General features: G+C 39.1%; 2 protein-coding genes across 3 annotated transcripts in view; one reads left to right on the forward strand and one right to left on the reverse strand.

Annotated features, from left to right (window-relative positions):
- Positions 1 to 18,402, reverse strand: part of LOC310744073 (uncharacterized protein) — a gene marked incomplete at both ends in the record, with an annotated part of 69,229 nt that extends 50,827 nt beyond the window's left edge. Inside the window, 2 exons of the mRNA XM_083574816.1 lie at positions 17,463 to 17,514; positions 18,379 to 18,402. Coding sequence (XP_083430942.1) covers positions 17,463 to 17,514; positions 18,379 to 18,402 — 76 coding nt within the window. The remainder of the gene's footprint in view (positions 1 to 17,462; positions 17,515 to 18,378) is intronic.
- The window catches only part of ZDHHC17 (zDHHC palmitoyltransferase 17), a 47,277-nt gene that overhangs the window by 16,133 nt on the left and 4,605 nt on the right, over positions 1 to 26,539 (forward strand). The window contains exons 5-16 of one of the 2 annotated variants that reach the window (XM_083573359.1): positions 1,286 to 1,430; positions 3,391 to 3,455; positions 4,919 to 5,081; positions 13,999 to 14,124; positions 14,483 to 14,625; positions 16,207 to 16,307; positions 19,711 to 19,835; positions 20,985 to 21,050; positions 22,927 to 23,020; positions 23,925 to 24,008; positions 24,257 to 24,414; positions 26,170 to 26,264. In XM_083573359.1, coding sequence (XP_083429485.1) covers positions 1,286 to 1,430; positions 3,391 to 3,455; positions 4,919 to 5,081; positions 13,999 to 14,124; positions 14,483 to 14,625; positions 16,207 to 16,307; positions 19,711 to 19,835; positions 20,985 to 21,050; positions 22,927 to 23,020; positions 23,925 to 24,008; positions 24,257 to 24,414; positions 26,170 to 26,264 — 1,365 coding nt within the window. The remainder of the gene's footprint in view (positions 1 to 1,285; positions 1,431 to 3,390; positions 3,456 to 4,918; positions 5,082 to 13,998; positions 14,125 to 14,482; positions 14,626 to 16,206; positions 16,308 to 19,710; positions 19,836 to 20,984; positions 21,051 to 22,926; positions 23,021 to 23,924; positions 24,009 to 24,256; positions 24,415 to 26,169; positions 26,265 to 26,539) is intronic. The other variant, XM_083573360.1, reaches the window with a different exon arrangement.

Here is a 26,539-nt window from a genome sequence, read left to right on the forward strand (position 1 = left end):
GGGTCATCCAGTGATGTTGAATGGTAGGTGAGTACTTCTTTTTGTCTGCCCTGACTCACCTACCATTCAACATGGTAGGTGCAACATGACAGTACATAGTTAAACTAAGGCTTTTATTACCAAAAGATGCATTAATGGCCACCAACATGGATAGCTTTAAAAGGGGATTAAGTGAATTAATGGAGGATAAGGCTGTCAATGGCTAATATTAATGATGATTATATATTGCCTTTAGGCTTGGAGGCAGCATGCTGCTGAAAGGCACTTTCACTCATGTCCTTCTCTTGATTTTATTTATAGATAGTCTGTTTATAGATAGTATGAATATATTTGTATACTGCTATTCAGAACGAAATATTTAAAAATCTTTCATGAGCATAGACAATAAAAACCATGTAGAAGTTTTAAAAACAGATTGGTTAAGTTACAGAAAGATAGAACTCCCAGGTGCTTGGCTGTCCAAATTCTTAATGACTAGAAATACCCCAAATAAAATTCTAATCTTCTGTGTGGTTTTGACAACAGGACAAGTTGACTTAAGTAAATTTAAAGTAGCTTATTCTTGAGCAGTTAAAAAAATTGGGGTGGGAGGATGTTTTTGAGTCCTTGGAACAAAACCCAAAAGTAGAGTGCTATCCACGCAGGATTGTGTGACTCGAATAAACCGCTGGCACAGATGGGCTCCAAACACATCTATTGTATTGTGTGGCTTATTCAGGTCACATCCTCGCCATACATTTAAAACACCCTTATACCACTTTGGCAGTCATGGCTTGCCCTGCCATAAAACTCCTGGGAGCTGTAGTTTGTTAGGAGTGCTGAGAGTTGTTTGGAGGCACCTCCCAGAACTACAATTCCCAGCACCCGCAACAAACTGCAGTTCTCAGGATTCTTAGAGTGAAGTCATGGCTGTTATAAGATTGCTTTAAATTTATGGTGTCGAAATGACCTCACTCTTAAGAGTTTGCACTATTTTTTTCCATTGCATCTTCTTTCTACTTGTGGAACCTTGTTGTCTTCCTTAACTTAGGACAAAGTGTCTAGTGGATAGATGACCCTGCCAGATATCAGGGGATCAGATTCATGTTTGCTTCCTTCTATATGTGCATTTTTTTTGTACCAAAATAAAAATGAACCTATGTTGCTTAACTAGGATTCAAAATACATTGCAAACGCTGTTTTTGAGTTCTTGATTTGTTGAACCTTAATGTTTGTCAATGTAAAGTTCTTAATGTGGTTTACTACAGTCTAAAGCTTTTTCAATCTTATATTCTTATTATTTCAGACAGGGTCATTTATCAATGGTTGTACAGCTAATGAAATATGGTGCAGATCCATCATTAATTGATGGGGAAGGATGTAGTTGTATTCACTTGGCAGCTCAGTTTGGACATACCTCGATAGTTGCTTATTTAATAGCCAAGGGGCAGGTATGTATGTACTTAACTTTCTGTAGTTTTTAGTGGTGGTAGAATCTAAAGACCCAGTCTTCCTGGGTTTTTAAAACACATCTTTATATATCACAAAATGAAGTTGTTCTCCACATTAATAAGCTACTATTAGAGCTGTAATTCTTTGCACACTTACCTCACAGTAAATCCTGTTTAACTCAGTAAGAGTTGTTTCTGAATTAATCATGCTTAGGATTGCACCATCAATTTTGCATAGTTTGAATAAAAGCCCTTGATCAGTTGTACCATACCTATGCAGTAGGACCTCCACATTTTACTCCATGTTTCTCTCTGAGCTCTTCATTATTCAAGGATCACATACAGTAGCACCTTAGCTTACATTACCCTTGGGTAACGTAAACTTCGGTTTGTGAAAGCGGCAAACCTGGAAGTGTTTCGCCGCATGCACAGAAGTGCTCTACCGCGCCGCATGCATTCGCGGAAGCGATCCCTCCGGTTGTGGAGGGATTGTTGCTGATTGCTGGCTGTATATTTTTCTTAGATTTGTATTCTAGATAGTGCATCTGCTTAATAAAATGTATGTATGAAATATAAGGTCTGTGCAGATGCAGCACCATGGTCTAGCAGAGTTGAGGTCTAGCAGAATCAAGACATAAGCCCAGTTCAATTCCCTGTTGTAAGTCATCCATCAAGGTGACCAAAGCTGTCTGTTTCCCATAACTAGGCCTGAAACCATATTGAAATGGATCTAGATAATCCACCTCATCAAGAAACCCATGGAGCTGAGATACCACCACACATTCCAGTACCTTCCCCATACAGTAAATGGGATATTGGAAACTTGCCAATAATTATCCAATATGGTGGGATTCAGGGAGGGCTTTTTCAATTCGTATAGGTCTTATAAATGCTAAGACCCTGCCTTGTGTTAAGCAAGGCATTGATCACTCCCTTTATCCACTCAACCCATGACCCACTGGCCCTTTAATGAGCCAGGAAGGGCACGGTTCTGGCACAGATGTGGTAAGTCTCAGATTTCCAAAGATCCTCTCCATGTCCTTGAGCTGCACAAGTTGAAAAGCATTCATTATCATGGGACAAGCAGGGCTCAAAGTTACATCTAATGGACCTGTATCAAATCTTCATGGTTTTCAAGTTTGCAGATTATTTCTGAAGCATCTGTGACTCTTAAAAGGATTGAACTGTAGATTAACCAATATGATATTGTTAAACACGAGGAGTTTCAAATTATTGTTCGCATCCAAAGATTCCTTTAGTCAAACTGCCAAAGTCTTGTACCTATAGAGTGGAATATTCTTGATTCTTAACTTTCTTACATTGCACAAAACTCTGTGATGTATAACAAGGTTCCCTCCTCTTTGAAAGCTGTTTAAAACGTGGCATAGAAGCCATCTGTTCAAGAAACAAAAGTAGGTCCACAGAACCAGTTGAACATTTATTTGGATCCTGCCCAGTGTGATTATTTCATTCTTCCTACTTCATTGTTAATTCTGATTGGAAGATGTACATATTATTATTTGGGTAGTTCATTTGCAAAAATGGCAGAGTTGTAACAGCAGATGGTGCTGTAGCATATATTATGATGTTTGATCTCTTATATTACATGCATACAATGTGGTTTATTATGCATTTTGCAGTGTGTGAAAACCTCACTATTTAAAATATTTGCTTATTTACATCACTGTACCATTTAACACCATTTAACAGAGATGGGAAACATGTGGTCCTCCAGATGTTCCTGGACTACAGTTCACTTCATCTGGGGCCATTGGCTACGGTGACTGGGGCTTATGTAAGTTGGGAGTCCAACAACATCCAAAGGACCACAGGTTCCTACCCCTGGTTTATAATGATTTATTGACCCCTTCCAGACTAGACATCTGGAAGTTTGTCCTTGATATTTTTTCTTCAACTTCAATAAATGTGCATGTCTGATTACTGTTGCTCTTTTCATCAGGATGTAGATATGATGGATCAAAATGGAATGACTCCTTTGATGTGGGCAGCTTATAGAACACACAGGTAATTTGCTCATTGAAAACTAAACCAATCTGAAGCATTTTGTACTAATCAAATAGAATAATGAACTATACAAAATGTGTAATATATTTTTACCTTAGAGGTGATTAATCTTTTTTTGTTATTTTAGTAAAGGGAGCTTTATTTCTAAGAATTCATGAGCAGGAAAACTGATTCAGCATTACAGGAATGTCACATTGGGACCAACATTCCTAGCATGTTATGTTGACATATGTTGAAAATATTTGTCTTTGTGGCATTTACACAAAGTGGATTTTTTTACACACTTTCCTTCCTGTTATCAACTTCAGAGACAGACACAAGGTATTTTCTAGGTTCAGCACACCTCCCTCATTTTCAAAATTTGATTCTGTCCCAACTTTAGGTTATTATGGAGAAGAAGAGTCAAAATATTCTGACTGCATCCAACATTAAACCTACTCACAATAAAGCCCTTTTGAAATGAGTGGACATAATCAGTTCTATTTTTCTAGAAAAAGAGGTACCATAACTCACCATGAACACCTCCCTTATTCTCTTATGGCAATGGCACCCACCTGAAAGGTGCTGTAACTGTGTTCTGGTGAGCTCTGGCTGAAAGAAAGTCTTGAACATGACTAACCTAACCCTGCTAATTTCAGTAGTCTACTCTGAGCAGAAGCTGGCTATTTTTTGTGTGTTTTCTGAGTAGGCAAATATTCTTCAGATTAAACTGTCACCAGTATTGTCTGTGTTAAGAAAAATAAAACTTTTGGAAAGGGGCTAAATAGTAATACTGTTTTCGAAAGAAGGAACATCACATTTTGAAGGCAGGTCCAATTGTATGTCTAAACCAGGTTGGGTGTTTTCAGACTATGGTCTGTGGCTGTGAAGAACACACAATTTTAATTCTATGGAATTCAAATTATAATACAATGAAATAAAATACAATACAAGAAATAAAAGAAGCAATACAATACATTTAGGAATCATACGGCATCTAGCACATAGCAATTTGGGGACCACTGAACTATGTGTTCTCCCTCCCTCTGTTAATATCCTAGATATAAGCTGAAATGTCATTTTTGTGATTTCATGTTGAAATTGACCCCTGGGCATCTGAGATAAGGAGGGGGAAGAATATTAATTCATGCAATGCAGATCAAATATCTAGTCTTGTCTTAAAATTGCTAATGATTTTTTTTTTTTTACCGCTTCTGGGAATTGGGGCTCTCTGTATAAAATGCTGCCTCAGAGAGTAAAAAACCCCAACCCTAATCATTAACTCTTATTTCATAGAGTATTTTATAGAGTTCCATGGAAGAAAATCCCCTCCCCCTGCTCATTAGTGCTTTTAATACTGGAGAAAGAAATCTGATTAGTATTGATCAAATAAATTATCTCCAAGGGGATCTGATCCCTGGATTAATATGAAGATAATGATAAGTACATGTTTTTATGGATTTAATTTTGCTTTTATTTTGCAGTGTGGACCCCACTCGGTTGCTACTTACTTTTAACGTTTCAGTGAATCTGGGAGACAAATATCATAAGAACACAGCACTACATTGGGCAGTGCTAGCAGGAAATACCACAGTGATTAGTCTTCTTCTAGAAGCTGGAGCAAATGTTGATGCCCAAAATATCAAGGTAAATCTATGTTTGTTCTAACAGAAACCTGCACATTCGGTTGGTTGGTTCTGAGCCATGTGAAAATCAGGTACTCCTGTTCATACAACTATGGGAGGTTCTCCCACTTGCATCCTGTACATCCATGAACCCTCTTTCCTCTTACTCTAAACCCATGCTCACTGCTATGCTTTTCTACCCTCAGTCCCTACCATTTCATGCACATCCTCCCGTCCCTCCCACCCACACTCATGGTTTTAGTACTCCACCTTTGTTCTTTGAGCTGCCATGACTTGGATTGGGCTAGTTTAACTCCCTTATCTCCTTGAGCCCTTTCCCACTTAGCTTCCTGCCACCCCAGTTGTATCCAACATTGGTTATTCTCAGAATAAACCATGTTAAATTAATGACCAACCTAAATCCAGTTGGATACAACCCAGTGTTTATAACATTGCTTTCATACAAAGCAATTTTCACTTAAAATTTTCTACTGTCAATATGTTTTCGTTTACTTCTAGATCTCCCTAAATACAGCTCCTCTAGTCTGGAACATTTGTGTTTTCTCTTCAGTTAATGGCAAGCAGCAGTATGCCATGGTACCTTTCTGCAGACATACTTTTTCATACGAAGCAATGGGATACCAATAAAAAGAAACAACATATAAGAACATGTAACCACATACATAAATAAAGTACCATATTAATACGTTATAGAGAAAACACAGGAAGCTCTCTCCATCTTGGCAGATAAGAGTTGCAGGGAGAATATTTTATTTAGTCTTTGAAATGTTTGGAAGAGAGAATAAACAAAAGTGGTCAGATACTTGAACTGAAAGCTCCTATTCATAATATTAGTAAAATGCTGCAGGTTAATACTTCTCAAAAATTTGAAGCCGGTATCTCTTGGAAGCCGCCAGCAGGCCACTTACACTTGATTGCACCAGGAAGCTAAATAATCCCTCCCTTCCAGTCAGTACAGTAGAAGAAATTATGTATCTTTGTGCCTTTTGTTGACTCTGTATTGGGGATTAAAAGCTCTCTCTCTCTTTGTTTGCAAGTATTGTGCAAAATCGTAGGTATTCTGCCATATTTTGCCGGCCCATGCTGTTTTGTTCCTTTTACCTGTTGTTTTTTCTCTTTTCTTTATCCTTAATAGACCCAGGGTAGAGTAGACGTATGTCTGTGTTGTCTCTGCACCCTAATCTGTGCACAGTGGACAGTACACATTGGTTCTGCTACACTGCCTGTTGGTAAAAATATTGATGGATTGATACAAAATATTGCCACCTATTAAGAATACACAACTGTTGTAATCTAAATGCATCTAGGACAGCAGGTAGGCTTGCCATATTTCAAAAAGTAAAATTCCTGACACTCCCAAAGGGAAAAAAACAGGGGGAAGAGTCATTGGCACGGCCTCCTCCCAAAAAACCAAAAAGACCAACACTCCCCCCCCCCCAGCATCTCCAAGAGCTAATTCTTCTTCTTCTAGCAGGGAAAGAAAGGGAGATTCCTTGTTGAGAGTCCCCACCCCTTGCTTTGGGAGAGTGGGACTGAGGAGATAAGTTCCTTTGGACCTGCTCCAGAGCAAGTAGCCACAGGTGCCCTGTTCTCTTCTAGATGGACTCCTTGCCTCCTGCTCTGCATCCTGAAAAGGGGAGTGATTGTCTTCCTCGAGGCAGCAGCCATGGCAGCTTCGAGAAGATAACGCAGTGGCTCTCAGGGGAGGAGGAAGTTGGGAGCAGCATAATTGAGTCATCTTTATTTCCCTCTGCTGATGGTTGGTGGATGCTCGGGACTGCTCTTGCCCTCTTTCCACTGTCCTCCGCGCTCCCCTCCTCCTCCTCCTCAGTTGGGGCTGCTGCTTGTGGGGAGGCTGGGGTCACAAGCGTGCTTTGGGTCTCCCACATAAGAGGGGACATTCCTTCCACTACTCAGTGGGGCGTGGGGGTGGGGGACAGAAAACAGAAATAAAAAACTGGGTTTCCATACATACAGGAAATTTCAGACATTTCTTAAAATTCAAAAAATTTCCCCAGGACTCCATTTTAGGCATCCAATTTCCTGGTATGTCAGAATTTTCCAGACGTATAGCAGGCCTACCTGTAGGGTTCAGGCGAGTACTAGTTGCAGCCAGCAAAATTCAGACTCCTGAGGTGACCTGTTGCTGTAGTTTGCTTTGTGCTCCTTGAAATTGCAAAGCAAGTGTTGCAAGAGTAAAGAATATACACCTTTACTCATTTTTTCTTCCCTATCCTAATCTTTAGAACTCTTGCACAAAGTCTCATCCCATGTTACCTCAAATGGCCCAGGTTGAGGGAAGGAGAAAGGAGGTTGCAAAAGTTTGAAAGTGGCCTTATTCCTCTCTCTCCCTCTGGGCCGTATAAAGAAGGCTGGGAAGAGAAGCAAAGAAGGCAATGGAGAAGTATTCATCATTGCCTTTCCCTGGCTGAGCTGCCTGCAGAGCTAGTTGCTGAATTACTTTTTTAGGATGTCTAAAAAGTATACCGATCCTACTCTCAGTAAAACACTGGTGTATATTAATGCAGAATTGGATTTATGCAATATGAAAAAAGGTGACTCCTTGAACTGTTAGCTGTTGCGAACTATGTGTTGTGAGCTGCTTTTGACTTCTAAGGGCATTGTGTCTTCAAAAAGAGTAATTCAGTTGAAGTGACACAGTGACCATCTTTGATTGTATCTGAGGTCTGAATGAACTTTTTACTTCAAATCTCCCTGTATGGTGTGAGCAAACAAAGCAGGAAACCTCTAACTAACCATAGCTCCCCATTTTGCCCAGACTGGGAAAGTGTTGTCAAGATGTTACACCAACTTGAGTGTGTGCTTCCAGAGTCTGCCTGATTCAGAGCAGGGTCTGAGGCTGAACCCACTTCACTGTTAAAGGAAAATGTAAAAAATGATGGTACCTTTCTTTTCTCCCCTTTTGACAGAACTGGATGTAAAATTTGCAGGTGTTGTAGCCTATTCAGAGTGGATAAAGCCTGCAAATAGGTCCAGGAGATTTAGTGCTGCGCTCCTTTAAATTATATTTATAGATAATCTTCAGTGTTATTTTTTTAAGAGAATTGGATAAAATTTGTTCCTTACTGAGCGGATGACTCTTCCTGCAAAGGGTAGCCTTTTGGGAAATGGCTAAAAGAAAAAGATTCCCTCTGTTTCCCCATGTGTTTTGTCAGCAATTGTTATAAAAAGGGGAGGTATGAGGCCCCCTAGGTTTAGAACCTGCCAAATTTTAGACAAGAAGGTTTTTGTACTAGCCGCCTTTAAAGTTGATTTTTTGCGGGTGGGGTGGCTGAAGAGATTCAGTTTTCTCCTAGTGGTTTTGTTTATGGGCACCCAGGTAGCAGTGCACACAAAGCGGCAAGAAAAGTGATTTGAGTAGTAGGTTGGCATAGGAATTGGAAGCATTCATCTGGTGGATCCATACTTCCCTACCGCGTATCCTGCATTGTTACTGCCTGAGCTGCTGCTTTTTTGGGTGTTTGTGGGGGCGGGGGGCAGCTTGAGAGTCATTCTGCCGTGTGCACCTCTTGCCCTTCCTGATTGACTTGTTGGGCTCTGCCTTTTCCCTAATCAAGAGGACTGGTGCTGCCTGTGCAAGTACATTATAAAGTTGCTGGTGATGCAATGCCTTGGAACCTTCCTCCTACTCAGCTGCTTCCTGCAGTGCAGGCAGATGGCATAGTTTGGGTCCACTGCCAGCTCAAAGTAATCCCATCTCATGTGCTTGGTGTGATGGGCTGGTGGCTTTTCACAGGATGAGTGGTGGTAGTATAGGAGAGAGAATTGCTGGTTGCTGTTCCTTTTCCTCCCCAGCGCCCACCACTGCCATGCTGCTGCCTCTCTTGAGGAAAGGATACTGAAGATCATCATTATTATTAAGAGGATTTGTAGCTCGCTTTTCAGCTAAAAAGGCTTCTAGAGTGGCATACATGGAATCAATTAAAATAAGGCTACAGGCTTGCAATCTACAAAAATATGGTGCACAAGGAAAAAGGGAAGGAAAAGGGGGGGGGGGGGAATCAAAGTCCAACATTAATTCTTAAGCAGTTGTTCTTAAAATGACCAAGCAGCACACTTCAGTGGTAGGAGGTGACTGATCAAGCTGGTTGTTGGGAGTGATCCGTGTTTCCCATCTGTCCCACTGAGGCAGTCTGGCTGCTCCCAGGTGACAGGTGAGATATACACTGCATCTGACAGCTCCTCTGGGATACCCTGCTCAAGTTCCACACCTTACAAGCTGACCTTGCCAGTATTAGCCAGTGACACAGCCTTGCCTCCTGCTTAACAATAAGAGAACTCTTGGTGGTTCTGGTAGTAAGACTGGCCTTGCTCCCAATGGTAGTTGTGCTGCCAGCCTCTGGTGTGAGTCAACTCATCATTGCTGCTGCAGTGAAGATGTGTTTGAGTTTGGTGGTGGGAGAACTCAGTATGGCCAGTGCTGCCACCATACACCTCTGCCACTGCTGACATAGAGGCAGACATACCATGTAGCTCCACACCAAGTCCAAATACACCAACTAAGGAAAGCCTGTTATCTAGCAGGGAAGTTGGCTAAATCTGGCAGTCATTAAGGTCTTATCAGCCCCATCTCCCAACTTCCCAAAGGTGGTAGCACCTTTCTTGGCTGTGTGCCACTTATCTGATCGGCTGTTTAAAGCCATCTGTCAATCAAATCTTACTTGGGTTGAGAACCCTAAAAACTGGAATGTTACCAACATTCTGTCATCCATTACCCTCCCCTCTGACCACCCAAGATGCTGCATTATTTATGATGAAGGCCCTAGCTTTGTGAGTATACAGATCATAGACTTAGCCTGTTTTTCTAAAAGGTTTTCCTTATTTCCTAAATCACCATTCTCCCTTTCCCCTTTGTTCTCTTACCACCATCCTTAGTAAACTTCTTAAAATGGACTGTTAGGTTTCTTGTGTGTGTTTCACACTACATGTGGTTATCAGAGGGATTTGACAGAGAAAAGCAAACTTCCCCAGGCTGCGGTGAGAAATGAGTGAAAAGTTGGATGTTCCCTCTGCCTGAATTTGCCTTTTAAGCTGTCAGGAACGTCATTTTGATTTGATTGGGTTGAAATCAAATAGCTGTTTTTAGTTTTAGCATGGAGTTTCTAGGCATATGGCTGGGTACCTTGGCCAGTGTATAATAGAAGTATGTAATGAAATAGTCAAGTGAGTAGTAGGGTACTTTGGCAAGCTTCTTCCCTGTAGGTTATCTCAGTTTTTTCATGAGTATCATCTTGGCTTTCTGCCTGTCCTAGGGCCTCGGGGTGGGTTTAAGTATTTTCTCTTTCTTTTCCCCTCTCTAAATTGTAAGAGATACAAACATGTTACTGGTTGTTTGTAACAAGAGGAAGCCTGTAGAATCTTAAGCCCTGCAACAGGGTGGCAGATCATACCCATTGAATTGTGGTATACCCTTTGAGGGGAGTAATAACGTTTTTTTTAAACTGTTGCTTTATTTCTGGCTGTATCTTCTGACGCTCAGCTTAAATTGTAGGGATAAAGTTACTGTCATTCTTTAGCCTTTTAAGGGTTTTTCCCCCCCTTGATCCTTGAAAGGCGTGATAAGTCTTATAATAAATTATGCCCTTAACTTGCAGAATTCTTTGTTTTTACTGGAACATCTCCTCTGAGACACTTTTAAACCTAATACTTAAAAAGAAAAAGAAAAGCCTGCCTTTTTGATTGGATAGCAAGTACATAATGACTTCAGTAACATAAATTTATTTTTGAACAGGCAGTATTGTGCCTTTGTTAGACATCAGGGCACCGAAGTGAGCAAAAGCATGCTCCCTCTTTTTTTAAAAAAAAACTAATATGAGAGGTATCTTGGTGTGATCTAATTTAGGGCCTGAGTATGGATATAATTTTACTTTTTTTTATCTTGGATATTGTGATTATGGGGGAGGGGGGACCAGGAAAAATAATAGGAAAGTATGCATACTAATAGTGAATGTGCTACAGGAGTGGCTTTAAAGAACTTGCTAGGTAAAAATACAAATATACACTAGAAGCTTATGTTAGGAAGTTTTTTGGTGATTCAGATCTCATTTGCTATGATATAGAACATGGTATATATTCGTAATTAATATATAGTGGTCTTTTCCTGCCATATATTTGAAAGAAAAGCATACATATCTACTTTTAACTTTGGTTTTGCAACTCTAGTTATTCCTCTAAAAGTAACCTGTAATTCTACTTTTAAGAGTCACCTATTGTATCTATTCCCACAGCTGACAATAAGGCTTCTGTCAGCAGAACTGGGAGGGAGGGAATTTTCGTCAGTCCTCCATTCCCTGCCCCTCTCCCCCCATCTGCTCTGGAGGGTTCCCCATCCATGGCTTCATATTACTGAGAGAAGCCTCAAATTTGGTTAGTTGATTTGTATGGTGTCTCTCTCCTATCTATCATATCTATCTATCTATCTATCTATCTATCTATCTATCTATGTATCATCTATCTATCTATCATCATCTCTATCTATCTATCTATCTATCTATCTACAGGGTGAGTCCTTTAAAAGAGGCCCTGTGAATACAGAGTACACATGTTCCATGGGGCCTCTTTTAAAAAACTCACCCTGTATCATTGATAATTGTTTCCGAAGCTGTGCAAATATAGGAAATGAGTGGATGTACTGACTAGCAGGGCATTGGTGCTTTTGAGCTCATTTCTTTTGCTTCTGGTGGGGAAAGTCCTGTTTGGTAAATTGATATCTTTGTGGCCTAAGCTTTTTCAATACACTGTTCAAGTGGAAGGAAACTCTCCCTTTGGAGACCAATAAATATTGTTGCCTGGTTTTTGCTGCTTTCGGGATCATCATTGGGCTAAATTTCCAAGTCACCCATAAGGTTTTGGTGCACAAATCCTATCAATAGAAATTAAATGCCTAACTCTGATTAGGTGTCTAGTCTCTACTGATGCTGGAATTTAAACGTGTACTCCTTGGCATTTGTACTCTTGTCTCAAAGGCTATTTGCCTTTCCTTGGGTGATTTTTCAGTTTCTGGTACCTGTCTCGTTTTTTTTTAGGCGGGGGCCGAACGATGGAGGATTCAGCCATTTTTCAAGCCTCCATGAATGCTTTGTTTAGGAGGGGAGTTACCTTCAGTAGAAGAGTGGAGGAGTGCAAAACTGGAGCTGGAGGTACCTTCAGTTGGTTGTTTTTTGCCTCCTCTATACTACAAGAACAGTCACAACCTTTTCTTTCTTTCTTGAGGCAGTACGGTTCTGTAAGAAATCACTGTGATAGATTTAGGGTACAACCCCATATATTGTGAGGCAATTTTCATTTTGGGGTTTTCTTTTGCTTTTTAGATAGGGAGGATTTCTACAGTAGAGTGATCTAAAGGAATTACCTTGCTCTGAACTCATGCAGTTGGAGTCATAACTTCACATATCTTTGTCCTTTGACATTGTTATTTTACGCAAAGTGGGTGGGGCTTGCTCAGGGAAGCAACCACGAATTGTTAGCAGTGCATGCACTGGGGGTGGGGTGGGGAGGAAGAATGGAGAATCACATTTGCCTAAAATAGCTGTAGATGGGTACCTATTATAGGGCATTTTGTTCAACCTTCTGAATTGGGGAGGAGATTATAAAAATTAGTCATTGCTTGGCTAGTAAAGGTATTTCTGAATGCTCGGTGAATAATACAAGCTGCCAATCAGGTATCCGCAATCAATACATTAGTTTGTTTCATTTTTTAGACTTTTAGTGGTGGTTGTTTAGAGTACTAGTGAATTGTGAAAAACCTATCTGTTTCCATGTGCTTTTAATGTGTGTACCAGATCCACGCATGCAGATGTTCCATCTGCATACAGGTGGACTGCTTCACCTACATGTCAAAATCCCTTGCTGTAGCAATGTTTAAAGGAGGGCAAGGGGAGCTTCAGAGAATGCTTCAGAAATCACTCTCTGAAGCACATCCCACCCTGCTTTTAACAGTGTTCCAGGACGTTTAACAGGGAGGGGGCACTCAGAGAGTGGTTTGCCAACCTTCTCTCTGAAGTATCTCCCACCCTCATTAAACCTGGAACAATGCTAAAATAATGGGGCCAGCAGTAAGCAGGACCACCTGTTTAGTGCTGAGTTTGGGCAAGCCAGAGAGCATGTCTGAACTCAAAAGGAACACTCTCTTCACATTTGAGTAATCCTGATTAGCTCTGGGTCCCCATGAAAGGCTTCTAACAACCACATGCTTTAGGGCTTACATACGTAGAATCCTACAAATATGTAATCTGTACACAGTAAAAGATATATAGAACATTCTGGTAGAACCTAGGTGTGTGTGACTCTACCCATCAAAGTGTTAAATCCAAAATGTGAAAATCTCGTAGGAGTAGGGTAAGCAAGTATAGTTTTGATTTTTCACTGCATGTAAGTGCATCAGAACAACAACCTAATACACACCTACACGTGCAGTCCACAAGAGGTAGAGATTGAACATCTGTACCAACTGAATGTACATGGCATTGATAACTAAGCAATAAGCATTGTTCACTGTTTGTGAAATTCCATGAATGGATATTGCTGCTTGTTAATATTTGAGGGAGAACCAATTATTCCAAACTAGAGAGCTAAGCAACTTTTAAACTCCCATTAATTATTACATGTGCACACTAAGGATAATGAATGAACTCATTGTTTCAATACACAGAAATAGCAAAGATGTTATTTCATTTGATGAAACTGATTAAACTGAGAAAAGATTGGAAGAAAGTAACTCTCCGTAGCATAAAATAAATTAGCAACCAAAATAATGCTTTATAAGAACAGCAACATAGTAATATTACATGTTTTAAAACTCTTAAATAGTTTTAAATGCTTAAGTTACTATTTCTAAAAGTGAAATTGTTGTGCTTTTTTTCCTTTTTAAAATTGTTAATCTTTCATACTCTTGACAGGGTGAATCACCACTTGATTTAGCAAAGCAAAGAAAAAATGTTTGGATGATAAATCATCTACAGGAGGCAAGGCAGGCAAAGGGGTATGACAATCCATCATTTCTCAGAAAGCTGAGGGCTGATAAGGTGAGAAGAATCTTTAAGTGATGACTCATGTAATGTGTTCTTTTAAAAATAATTTCTGACCCTGCTTAGATGACACCCCACTACAGTTTATACCAGGAGGTATTGGGAGTCTTGGGTTTACGCGTCTTTCTCATCCCCAAATTTGCCATTCTCCTCTCACTGCAGTGAGAAATGATTGACCAATCCTAGGCATCTTCCATTTTTCTGAATCTAGGATCCTTCCTAGTCTTGCAGATAAACCCCTCTTTGTACATATTAAACTTGCTATGCAGTATCTGAGTGTTAAAATGAAGCACTAACTTTTTATACAGTTCATAAAGATCCAGGCTAATTAATTGTTGTTTGTCTTTTTATGTAGGAATTTCGTCAGAAAGTGATGCTGGGAACACCTTTCCTAGTTATTTGGCTAGTTGGGTTTATAGCCGACCTTGATATTGATTCTTGGCTCATTAAAGGACTAATGTATGGTGGTGTTTGGGCTATGGTTCAATTTCTTTCCAAGTAAGTATTTAATTAGGGAATATGTTGGAGTAGATGGTTTGGTTTTACATAAAATACTGACAGATGTATAAAAGCCCCGCTCTTGGGGGGAAATATTTTACCTAAATCACTCTTCCATTAAATGATTGTTCAGGATAAGTAAAGAAAATTGTGTTTTGATGCCCTTCCATCCTGTCTTCCAGTTAGTTTATAGGAGACCTACTGTGCTAGATTGAAGTGGCATTCATATTTTAGCTCTGAGCAAAAAGAACCTTAAATACCACATCAGTCACATTATGAATCATCAACTAGTTGTGTTGTATGAAAATGTGTCTGCCTGCCCAACATTAATGTTTTCTCTTTCACAAACCAAATATTGAAATCCCTCAATAAAATGATTAGCTTATTTTCTATAGAAATGAAAATACCCTACTCTTTTATTTCCATAACGTAATGGTCTGTAATAAGCAGACTTCTTTAAGGAGGATATTTTTGGATTTTTTTAAAGGGATCTTAGTATTCATTGAGTGGATAAAAAAGGACAAGAATTATTACAGGCAATGCCCAGTTTAGGCATGTTCAAATGATACTTGATTGTGCATATGTGCATGGCTCTGAACCTGGAAGGGGCCCAAAAACATCACAAAAGGGGTGGGGTGGGCTTACACGGGCTCCACTGACAAGCACAGGGTTTCGGAGCAGAAACCCTGTGCAACACAATGATAGCCTGTATATGCCTCTTAATTTTTATGACTCTAATTTTAATGGCAAAGAGAAATCCATTCGTAGTAAGAACATTGTTAAACAAAGAAAGTTTGCATGGTTGAGTATCTTAAATTTATTTATTGTCAGTGTAATATAGCACATGTCAGATAAATATTTTAAACACTGGAATCTCTTGTGTAAGTATAAGAGATTATATTACTACAGCTCATGTTCTGGGTTTGGCTTTTTCTTCAAAGTCTGTTAAAATAACTATCATTTTGAGTTTTGCTGAGTGTGCTGTTCAGCCTTATTTTTAACTGCTGTCAAAATGTGGCTTTAGAAGAAAACTTTATTTCCAAATCTACTTTGACAAAACACATGCAAGCAGGAGTATGAAACTGTTTTAGACCTGGTATGGGGACAGGATAAGTAATATGTATGCAAGTAACAATTGGGAAAATTGACCTAAAAAGCAAAAATTACAAACAAACAAAAAAATAAAATCTGTCTGTTCAGGTGGTCACGTAATTTAAATTAATAATTTAATGCAGTGGTTAACAACATTTGTGAACATGCTTACAAAGCAGCCTGGTCATCCTGAACTCTGATCATGCATATGTAAAATCTTCTTCATTTGAACATTACAAACTGAACAGATTCATGTTCTGAACCTTGTAATTATGAACTCTTGCAACATTCTGAGGTCTAAAAAAGTGCTTGCTGGTTGTTGAGTAATTTAGATTATTAAGACCTTTTGTAGCAAACGGACAGGTTATTTAAAGCTCTAGTGTTTGTTTCTTTGTTTTTTAAAAATAAGGCTATATTTACTTGTTTGTGAATGAGCTAGCACACCCATATTTGAATATGCAATAACCTATTATGTTCTTTGTTTCACAGATCATTCTTTGATCACTCAATGCATAGTGCACTGCCCCTTGGAATCTACCTAGCAACAAAATTCTGGATGTATGTGACATGGTTTTTCTGGTTTTGGAACGATATCCTTTATATTGTGCTCAGCATTTGAATTTTTTCATTTTAGTGGGTTATATTCCAGTGCTCACATTCAAGAAAATTAAGAGGCTAGAATTTTAAGAAATTGAAGTTTTAGCAAGAGGATGTGGAAGTTTTATGGTTCAGACTGGTCATGAAAAAGGGTTAAGGGACTTCAGTGAAGCTGAAGCAGGAGACAAGCGAACACGAGAGGGAGTGAAGCATGACAGTAAGTAAAAGGGGACTGGGCCAGATGGAACAAGTAAAAGCAGATAGTAGGACATACAGATTGAAGGGGACAGACTTAATTACATAAGGCAGGGATGGGGAATCTTTTGTTGGATTCCCATTATCCCCAGACAACATGGTTAATTGTGTGTGTGTATACCCATTAGTTAAATTACTCAAAACACAAGCTCACAGGTTTTACTGATTTGTGGCAAAATAAGTTAAAATAAGATGTTTTTGAACAAGTTCTTAAACCTAGCAATATTTAGTCCTAGTCTTCTACCCCTTGCTTTCAGTCTCTTCCTTTTTTTTGGCTCTACATAAGTGTTTCCTTCTTGCTCATGTTGACTTTGCTTTCTCAGTAGCTGTGCTGATTGTCATATCCCGATTACTGGCTCCTTCTGAAGTTAATATTTATGAACATTTAATGACATTATAGCAGAGTACAAGTAGATACTACGTTTGTGATGTGGGTGCTGCCAGAACAGTCCCCTCTAAATCCTACATGTCAGTTTACTTTAACTGATTAATGTTGCCAGCCTCAATTATTAGTTCTTCTAGCCATTCAAGTTCTGCTGTCAGTCAGCTTGTCTGCAACTTGTTAGAAAAAAATATATGACATGTGCTCTGTTTTATAGAATGAAGTAGAAAAATTGTGGTCAGGGTAAGAATTTATTCTCATATGTCTTACAGTTTGATGAAATCAGTTGCATCAGAGAACAGTACCTTCTTTCTTCTCAGTAGGAAGAATAATGTGATATCTGACTAAATGTCTCTGTGGCAGCTTTTTATAAATCTGTTTCTGGAATATGTTTTGATCAGAAATAAAAGGGCATCCAGATTGATTAATTTAAATATCTAGAATTGACTTTTAACTTGTCACTAGAATTATGATGAAAAGTAATATTTTGTATTTACTCACTGCATTCCACTTGGGACTCTTGAGGTCTGTTTAGTTATTTCTGTGCTGTCTAGGGTTCCCTTCTAACCTTGCATCAAAACAGGCTTTGATACTGTTTTATAAACCTTAACATAAGAGGGAATCTGGTTAGCTTCAATAATAGCCTATAACAGCAGGAAAGACAACCTATAAAAGAGAGAAATTTGTGTTGGATGATACCATGCAATCCCCCTCAGTACTCTTACGTACTTTCCTCACCATTATTAGGATAAAGGATATGTTGTCCTCTATTCCTGTTAAAGCAAGTGCTTTTCAAAATGTCTGCATTTCATGTAGCAATGTCTTCTTAACTTTCCCCACTTATATAAGTTCAGAGGCCCAACCGCAGAGGTAGTTCTGTTAGCACATTGTGTAGAGCACTAAAAGCAGGCAAATGTGACCATACAAGGGTAGGGGGGAACCATCTAATCTCTTCCTTTGGCTTGGACCTATCTCTTGCTTCTTAGTCACAGGAACATACTGTCCAGTTTTGAAAGCATCTCTCTGTCAGAGGTTTAATGCCAGACAGACAATTAAGGGCATCTCCTTTTTCATAGTAGAACATAATACAGTTTTCTCTGCTAGCTTCTTTTTAGTGGTCTAAACATGTGGTTTAGTTTCCTGCAGCCAATCAGAAGCCACACTTCAGTTTTGGAAGTCGAACAGACTTCCAGAACAGATTCCTTTCGACTTCCAAGGTATGACTGTACCGTATTCTTTTGGGAGCTTTAACTGCATGAGACTTAGACTCAAAAGCCCTGTTATAATGACATTTTTCTACACAAAGGTGATGAAGTCCAATTGAAATTTGTGTCTTGGCTAAATGGGCTTAAGTGACCATGGTTTTCTTTGCATATAACATTAAATCAAGTATGGTTTAATGTGAACACGCAGTGTGCTCCTCCTACCAGACTGCTGAGAAACAAGTGCATGGTTTGACTTGGTGTTTTGTCTGCAGAGCCGTCTTTCCCATAGGGCTTAGTGGTGCATCGCGCCAGGGCGCCGGTCTCTCAGGGGCGCCCCAGCGAGTGGGGGAGCTGCACAGCTTTGCCGGCGGCCTCCCCTTTCCCTGCCCGCCCACCAGCTGCGCCCCGCCAACCATACGGCTGGCGGGCATGCAGCTTCCCTCCCAAGCCTCTGCGGGAATTGCTCTCAGAAACAAACCATGAGTCTGGATCTGGACATAGCACTTAGCAGCATGGCAGGAACAAGCAGGGAATGAAGCACCCACAGTTTCAGCCGTGTTGCACCAACATGCTGTGTGTTGGCACTAATGTGCAAACCAGGCTTGTAAGTTTAAGGCTCATTGTTTTCTTGTTGATGATCTGCAACAACACAGTGGTTTTTCAGGCTTTCTAACTTCAGGGAACTCTTTCCCACATTGATTTCAGTGCTATAGAACCCCTTTACATATGCTAAAAATATTTTCCAATGTGTCATATTTGTACTTGAAACTGATGGGTTACCATTGAAATTTGTGATGTTAGCTAAATAGGTTTTAAGTGTGTGTGTTTAGAGCTTGCCATTCCCTTGGCAATGGAGTGTATAAATGCTGAGGCACTGAAGCAGAAAAGGTGCTACTGGGGCCATTTGTAATTTCATGGTAGAAAATATTTGTTAAAATATAATTAGCTTTTACTATGTGCAAATTAATGTGAAGAAAATACAGATACCTAGGTATTAACAAAGTTAATTTCAAATTGTGAAGCAGCTGGAATTCAAATACTGGCGAGGAATCTTTAACATGAATGTAATCCTCCCCCCAAAAGAGATTATTATTGTATTCATCATTCCCTGTATAATCTCTTTTATTATAGAGTGTTTTTTGTGATTTAGCTGGAATTTCAGGCCACTAATAGGCATAAACAGTAAAAAATATATTAAAAAATGGTTGACCATTTGAATGTTTTCTGTCAGAAAATGATTTAAAGAGATACAAAAGCTGCAATCCTAAACACATTGACTAGGAAATAAGCTCAACTGAATTCAGACTTCTGAGAGAACATTTATAATGTTGCACTGTTAATTTTGGAGCTATCAAACTAATTAAGACAAGATGATACACTTGAACAGCATATAATGACAAAAAAGGATTATTAGATGTCTTGACGTGCATCTAGTACATTCCCTGTGAAATGCATTAGCAACAAAAAAAGTGTATTGCAGAATTCTATTATTTTCAGATAATAATTATTTTTAACAGGAAAGAAAACATATTTAAATTCCTTAACATTTAATACATCTAAATTTTGTGTTCATCCACCTTCCATTTCTTGCTAATAGTGTTGCACTTTTCTACAATTTTGGAAAATCTTGGAAATCAGACCCAGGAATAATTAAAGCCACAGAAGAACAAAAGAAAAAGGTAAAAAGCAAAACAGTCCATTCTTGTTAGTGGTTGAAGATATTGTTTAGATTTTCTGTGTACACACTCAAAGTGTTTTCTAATCAAAGCAATTACAGGAAAGTGTCCCTCACCCAGCCTCCCGCAGAGGGGCACAGGGGGCTGCAGAGGCGACAGAGAGTTGCTGAAAATTGTTTCTGTCTCTGTTTTGCCAAGTTGTTCCATTTAAGAACATCAGAGGTAATTGTAGTCTAAGCAGAGTGAATGCTTTGCTACTGAGAAATCTGCTGAGGTCATCCAGATATTTCTGGTGTTTGTTTAAAACTTGTGTGCGTGTGTGTGTGTGTGTGTAGATACACACACATTCTCTCTCTCTCTCTCTCTCTCTCTCACTCACACACACACACACACACACACACACACACAATCCCTCAAGTATGCATCTTAACTTCCAAGAAATAATTGTGGAAAGAGTTGTGGCACCTTGAAGGTTAAGCCCAGACAGATTACTCATCACATGGTGTAATTGTTTTTGAACCAGTTGAAAATGAAGGTGAAGATGTCATCCTTGAAAGGAAACCAGCACGTCCAGAAAAAAGACTAGGCTGTATACTCTCCTTCCCGATATAGTGTTCTGTGTGTTGGGAGATTTTAATGTATCCCAGCTATCCTCTTCATGTCACCGCAGCAGAACGTAGGGTGGTAGTAACGGCTTCAAACTGAATGCAAGGGGATACATTTTTGAGGTTGGGAAGGATATGCCTGTTACGGGAGTGACCCAACAGCCCTAATGCTGGTGCAATCTTGAGAAGCAGCCAGAAACTACTGATCTTGCTGCTGGATAGAGTCCCCTTGTATCTTAGAGGCAAGTGGGGCAGAACCAATTACACGTGTGTTTATGTAGGCTCTAGTGGTGCCGAATTTCTTTGATGTGAATAAAATGGCATTAAGATCTTTTTGCCCAAGCCTGAGATGGTGTTAAACTAATCTGAGTGTGTTAATAGAAGTTTGGATTTCTAGTGGGGTAGCTTTTGCAGTAAAAACAACGAAGAATCTCCTGGCACCTTGAAGGCTAACAAATTGTTTTATGACATAAGTTTGTCGACTTATGAAGCATGTATGAATATGGTTCTTAAATGATTAAATATTCTTCTTTTTGCTTTTCTGCAGACAATAGTGGAACTTGCAGAGACAGGAAGTCTGGACCTTAGTATATTCTGCAGTACCTGTTTGGTAGTATGCTTTTTTGCTTACATGTAATTAAATTACCAATTTTAACATCACGTCTGTTTAGAAAATGTGTGTATTCTTTGACCTTGCAATATTCATACAGGGTATAAGTGAGCCTCTGCCAACTAAAATACTAAGCCAGTATTTGGGCTTATGAATGCCACGCTTCCTAGGGATAGGAAAAGGCAAGTCCATAGTGTGGTTGTGATGGATCCAGAAGAAAGCAGGATATCAAAATTCCTTACTGGAGTCCCTGTCCCACCGTGTTAGGACTCTGTATTCCAGTGGGATGTCCTTGACACAAGTTCAGATGGATTTGGGTAGAAGCTTAACTTAAAACACCCACAGGTTTTTATATCAAAATACAGTGGCTCTCTTAAGTCAGTATAGAAATCTGGGCAGCAGACCGTTCCAGAGCTTCAAATAGAAAAAGATATGTTCTAGTACACTAGGTGTGCTACGGTATCTGTTGCCACTCCCTGTGGTAAGACTTTCCACTACCAAAGTATTTAGCAGGAGCAATACAAGAGTTCCTAGTAATTCTTAAAGTTATTGTTGTTCCTATGTATCTTAATGACAACCCTGGATTAGAATGACAACCTTGGATTAGAATCCTAAAAATAGGAGAGAGAACAGGACTACTTCAGATTGTGACTAAATCAAACAAGTGCATAGATCTCCGAGTATAGAGCAAAACCATGAAAATACTTCCATTAACAACTTCAGATTAAATTTACAGTGCCATTTTAGATACACACACATCTTATACTGGATATTTTGTAGGAAATTTAGTTGTTCAGTTTGTGGTGTGTATAAAGTAAATATCAACATTAGTTATTATCAACTGGCACTTCAGTAAAAGTTTTGCCTTATCTAAAACATCTGTAATGAAGTAAGCAGAATGTGCTTTATATAATAATGTTCTCAAAATATACAGGAATTGTGAGATTGTTATGATACATTTATATTCCTATCCAGAATCTAAATACATGCAACTCTGGACTCTTTAATATAAAACCTTTAAAACTAAATACCATATATCATGTTGCATAAATTATTTGATACTATAATGGTACTTAAAAACTTGTTGCTCTGTATGAAAATCTTTTAAGAACTTGAGATATGGTGAAACATAAGTGTTCTCTTACTTTGGGACATTGATAAGATAGTCTTGACTACAGATCTGAGTATTTTGTATTTCAGACAAATTGTTTATTACTTGATAGATACACTATTTTTAAAATGCAAATGTTAAGCGTTGTAGGTGTAAGATAAAATGTATTTTGTGCGCTAACATTTGTTTTGATGAAATGTTTTCACCGACAGCATTACAGCAGTGTTTTGCTCAGTTTTTTCTATATGGAATACAAGTTATTTATGCATCCACCCATAAGTAACTGATCTAACTGCAGACGATAAAAATCACCAAAATACTTAATCTTTTGTAAACTCTGCAAGCTTTCCCATCAGTATCGTCATCAGTTTCTTTGATCTCTAATTCAGAGTTTCAGTGTCGGCAGTAAATAGAACGGTGGGAAATTCTGTTTCGCAATGAAAAGGAGAATTTTCTTGTTTCAATTTAATTTAGATTGGCGATTGCAAATGCTGTAAGACTTGTGTATAGGATATAAGACTTGTCTAGTGGGTGTAGGTGACAAATACAAAGCTTCTGTTTAGAGGAAAGTTAAAGTAAGGGAGGTATGTTTTTGCTAGGTGAAGCTAGAACTACAGGCTCCACGTGGTTACATTCTTAAATTCTTGGTATCATGACATGCATGAGTAGTAGAAGCAACAATAGCAACATTGTGTTCAAAATTCGTATTAAAGATTGATAATATGAAAAGCGGGTTACATTGTATGCATATAAAAATCTGTTGAACAGATACGGAAACCGGTGAGGTCCAAACACTGTGGTGTGTGCAATCGATGTATAGCCAAGTTTGATCATCACTGCCCCTGGGTTGGTAACTGCGTAGGTAAGTACTGATAAGGAATAGAAAATTTCCATCATGTTTAGCTTTCAATCTCAAATAGTATGTGCATTTAGCATAGTACAGTTTCTTAGTATTCATGTATTCACCACTGCTATCAGACCAAGAAGATGCCAAACATTTTTTATTCTATAGTTTAGAAACATAAACAAGCTCAGCCTGCCTCTTGACCTCCAACGGTCTTTGTCACTGGGAGCTAAAGCAGTATAGCAAATGAATACAGCAGAGAGCAGGGTTGCTTTTTTGTGGGAACACAGGTTTTTCATGTGAATGTTTGGTAGGTGATCTTGAAGCAAGTATGGTCACAAATCTTAGTGACTGTGAAGCTAAGACACAGTCTTTAAGCTTTGCATTTGAAGCACTTCCAAATGGATTCATCTCAACAGAATGCCTGAGCATTTTTAGAGAACTGATTTGATATAGTGTTGGTCTTTTTTTCTTTTACAATTTTATGATGCATTAATAGTTTTATTGTGTACCACTTTCTTTTTTTTGAGTTTGTGGTTTATAAATATTCAAATAAATAAATAAATTTCAGGGTAATATTAGTATTCATAAACAAATGAAATAGTTTTATTTTGGAGAAGAAAAGGTTACTGGGCTGAAGGTCAGCTTTGTATTGTATATTTGCATATTGCATATTTATGCTCACTTATTCATTTACTTCTTGAATACTTCCCAATTCTTTCCCCAGGGGAGCTTGTGCTTTATTTGCAAAACATGTGATGAACTGCATTGCCGTGCTGAAATAAGATTCTTCTAGACTCTCCTAGTCTTGTGGCAGGGAAAGCTATGCTTTATATATTATGTATTACTAGAAGACCCTTTCTGGTCTCTTGTTAAAACAGCATTAAAAACAAATACATTTACTTCCATTCTTTCTTCTCAGGAGCTGGCAACCATCGTTACTTCATGGGCTATCTATTCTTTTTACTATTCATGATTTGCTGGATGATTTATGGATGTATCTCTTGTGAGTATTGTTTCCTGAACCATTTTCTTAATGCCTAGTTTAAGTCCTACTGTGACTGCAATGTTCTGTGTGAAGGTTAACCTATACCTTGATTGTTCCCTGGTAGGGTTTTTCTTTTCTCATAAAAAATGCTTTTGGAAATGTTCCCCATGCAACATGCCCTGTATTCTGCAGGCTCATGTTCAGGAACATTTTCTAATCCAATGATATCATATTCTAATCCAATGATACGTATTTTTTAATTCCAGACTGGGGAATCCACTGTCACACTACTTACACAGCAGATGGATTTTGGACATATATTACACAAATAGCCACCTGTTCACCTTGGATGTTCTGGATGTTTTTGAATAGCGTGTTTCACTTCATGTGGGTGGCTGTGCTGCTAATGTGTCAGATGTATCAGGTAGGAGAAAGCACTTAATATGCAAACAAGCAGGGTTGCATTCAGCAGTGTTGCTCACTGACAGTAAAGCAGTAAGGCCAGTTGAATAGGGACAAGAGAACTTTCCCCACCCTTCCCCTTGCACCCAGCCTCCTAAATCTGCTTCAGAGGGATGGGAGATTCTCCAGAGCAGATTTGGGGTTGAGGGAGGGCTGCAGAGGAGATGGGAAATCACTGAAAAGTGCTTACCTCCTCATTCTGCTGACAGAAACCTTCCTGAGAATCCGGGGGTTAATTCCATTGCATATGTGAGGATCTGAATGCATATTGAAGTCCTTGGCTGTTTCTCTCTTTAATGCAAAGCATCAAGCTTGAAATGCACTTATTTCCCAAGCCTTTGGGTGCCACCAGGTTTGATTGCCAGCACTATGGAACTTGGTTGGGTTTGGTATACAAAAATGTTGAAAAAAATAAGTGGCTAGTTTCAAATCTGTTTTCATGTATCTCTTATCATAAATGATCATGAGTGACAGAAACACACAGGAGAATAGAAAAGACTTGGCGTCAAGTACATATTGGATGCAGCTGTTCTGCTGGCAAGGAATTTGCATCACTGAAACGCAATTGACTGTTTTTACACAGTCAATAAAGACTTTACCCAGGCAAGTTCAGAGCATGCAAAGTCTCACTAAAGAAATTGGTCCAAGTAGCCATTAGTGTTTGGGGGTGAGGGTTTGCTTAGATAATGATGGTCAGCAATTAAGACACAAAAAGAAACTATTGTTAACTGGGACGTCCTGGCATGTTCCCTCACTTGCAGAAATGGAGGCGCTAAGCTCTTTCTTATCTTGGATTATTAAGATGTACTATGATAATCCAAGCACAGCCTATTTGTGTCAGTGTCTCAAAATAATAGGCAAAGTAATATAACACTAACAATGTTTCGTCGGGTAGGGAAAGGAAAATGTTAACATGACAAACTTTCTCTTTAGCAGGCCCAAAGTTACTGCTTGACTGTTTTTGAAAATAAATCATTGAACCTGTTAACTCACAGTTATTATTAAGTTCATCATGGTTCAGAGCAACCATCAGTATATATCCAGTGTATCAAAGAAGTTTTTTTTGTGCATTAACAGCAAACATTAGCATGCAATACAGAAAAAGTATTCCATTTAGCTATAACTTGTTCCATCTTTGTACTAAGCTGTCAAAGGTGGTCTTGAAGTTACAGCAGAACAGTTCTGGCTTCAACCTCCACTTTCTGCAGGGATTGCCTATGCTACAGATTTCCCTTTAGGGGTTTTGATAGTGCATCTTATTCCAGTGGGCTTTACGTCACTACCTGTCAGCTGCTAGGTTCTCACTTCAAGGCCATTTGGATTTGCTGCACTATCGAGTTCAACAGGCAGTTTGCTGTGCTGTGGAGTGCCCCATGAGAAGCTGCATAGCACAGTCTATACCAGCAGGCCTGCTGATCCCAGTAGACAGTCGATTGGTGGTGATAGTAAGTCTCCCTTGCTAATTAGCAGTTGGGAAAGTGCTTAAAGGCTCCCTGTTGTATATTGGCAGCTGCATCTCTCCCTACCCCACGCCTGATGTGTATATGATATCAGATGTGGGCAGATGGACATGGTGGAACCACCTTGTGGACCAAATTGGGACCTGTTCCAGGCCTAATAAGAATTAGGGGCTGGAAGTTCCCCATGCCTCCTTTAGCGGGTTTATATGCTACATCTTCAAAGACTCTGAATACTTCCCCTCCTCCCTTTCTCCCAGATCTCTTGTTTAGGTATTACTACAAATGAAAGGATGAATGCAAGACGATATAAGCACTTTAAAGTTACGACAACATCTATCGAAAGCCCATTTAAGTAAGTACATAGATAAAGAGACATGGAAATGTGTTTATACAAACATGCGGGTGGTATTCACAAGTTAGGGAAAGCTTAAATAGCGCATGTGAATGGATTCTGTGTACTGGGTTGTTTCCCCCCTTTCCTAAAAGGTAGCCACAGAAATGTGAATCTCTTTCCACTTGTTCCCAGGAAAGCAGCTGAGCTAGAGTTGTGATCTTGATTGGGAAAACTGTTTGAAGGGTATCAAAAGTATTTTTTGTTGTATAGTTTACCTGCTCTGGGAATTTTAT

The sequence above is a fragment of the Podarcis filfolensis genome, assembly GCF_964270895.1.
Source record: "Podarcis filfolensis genome assembly, chromosome: 10".
NCBI classification, from domain to species: Eukaryota; Metazoa; Chordata; class Lepidosauria; order Squamata; family Lacertidae; genus Podarcis; species Podarcis filfolensis.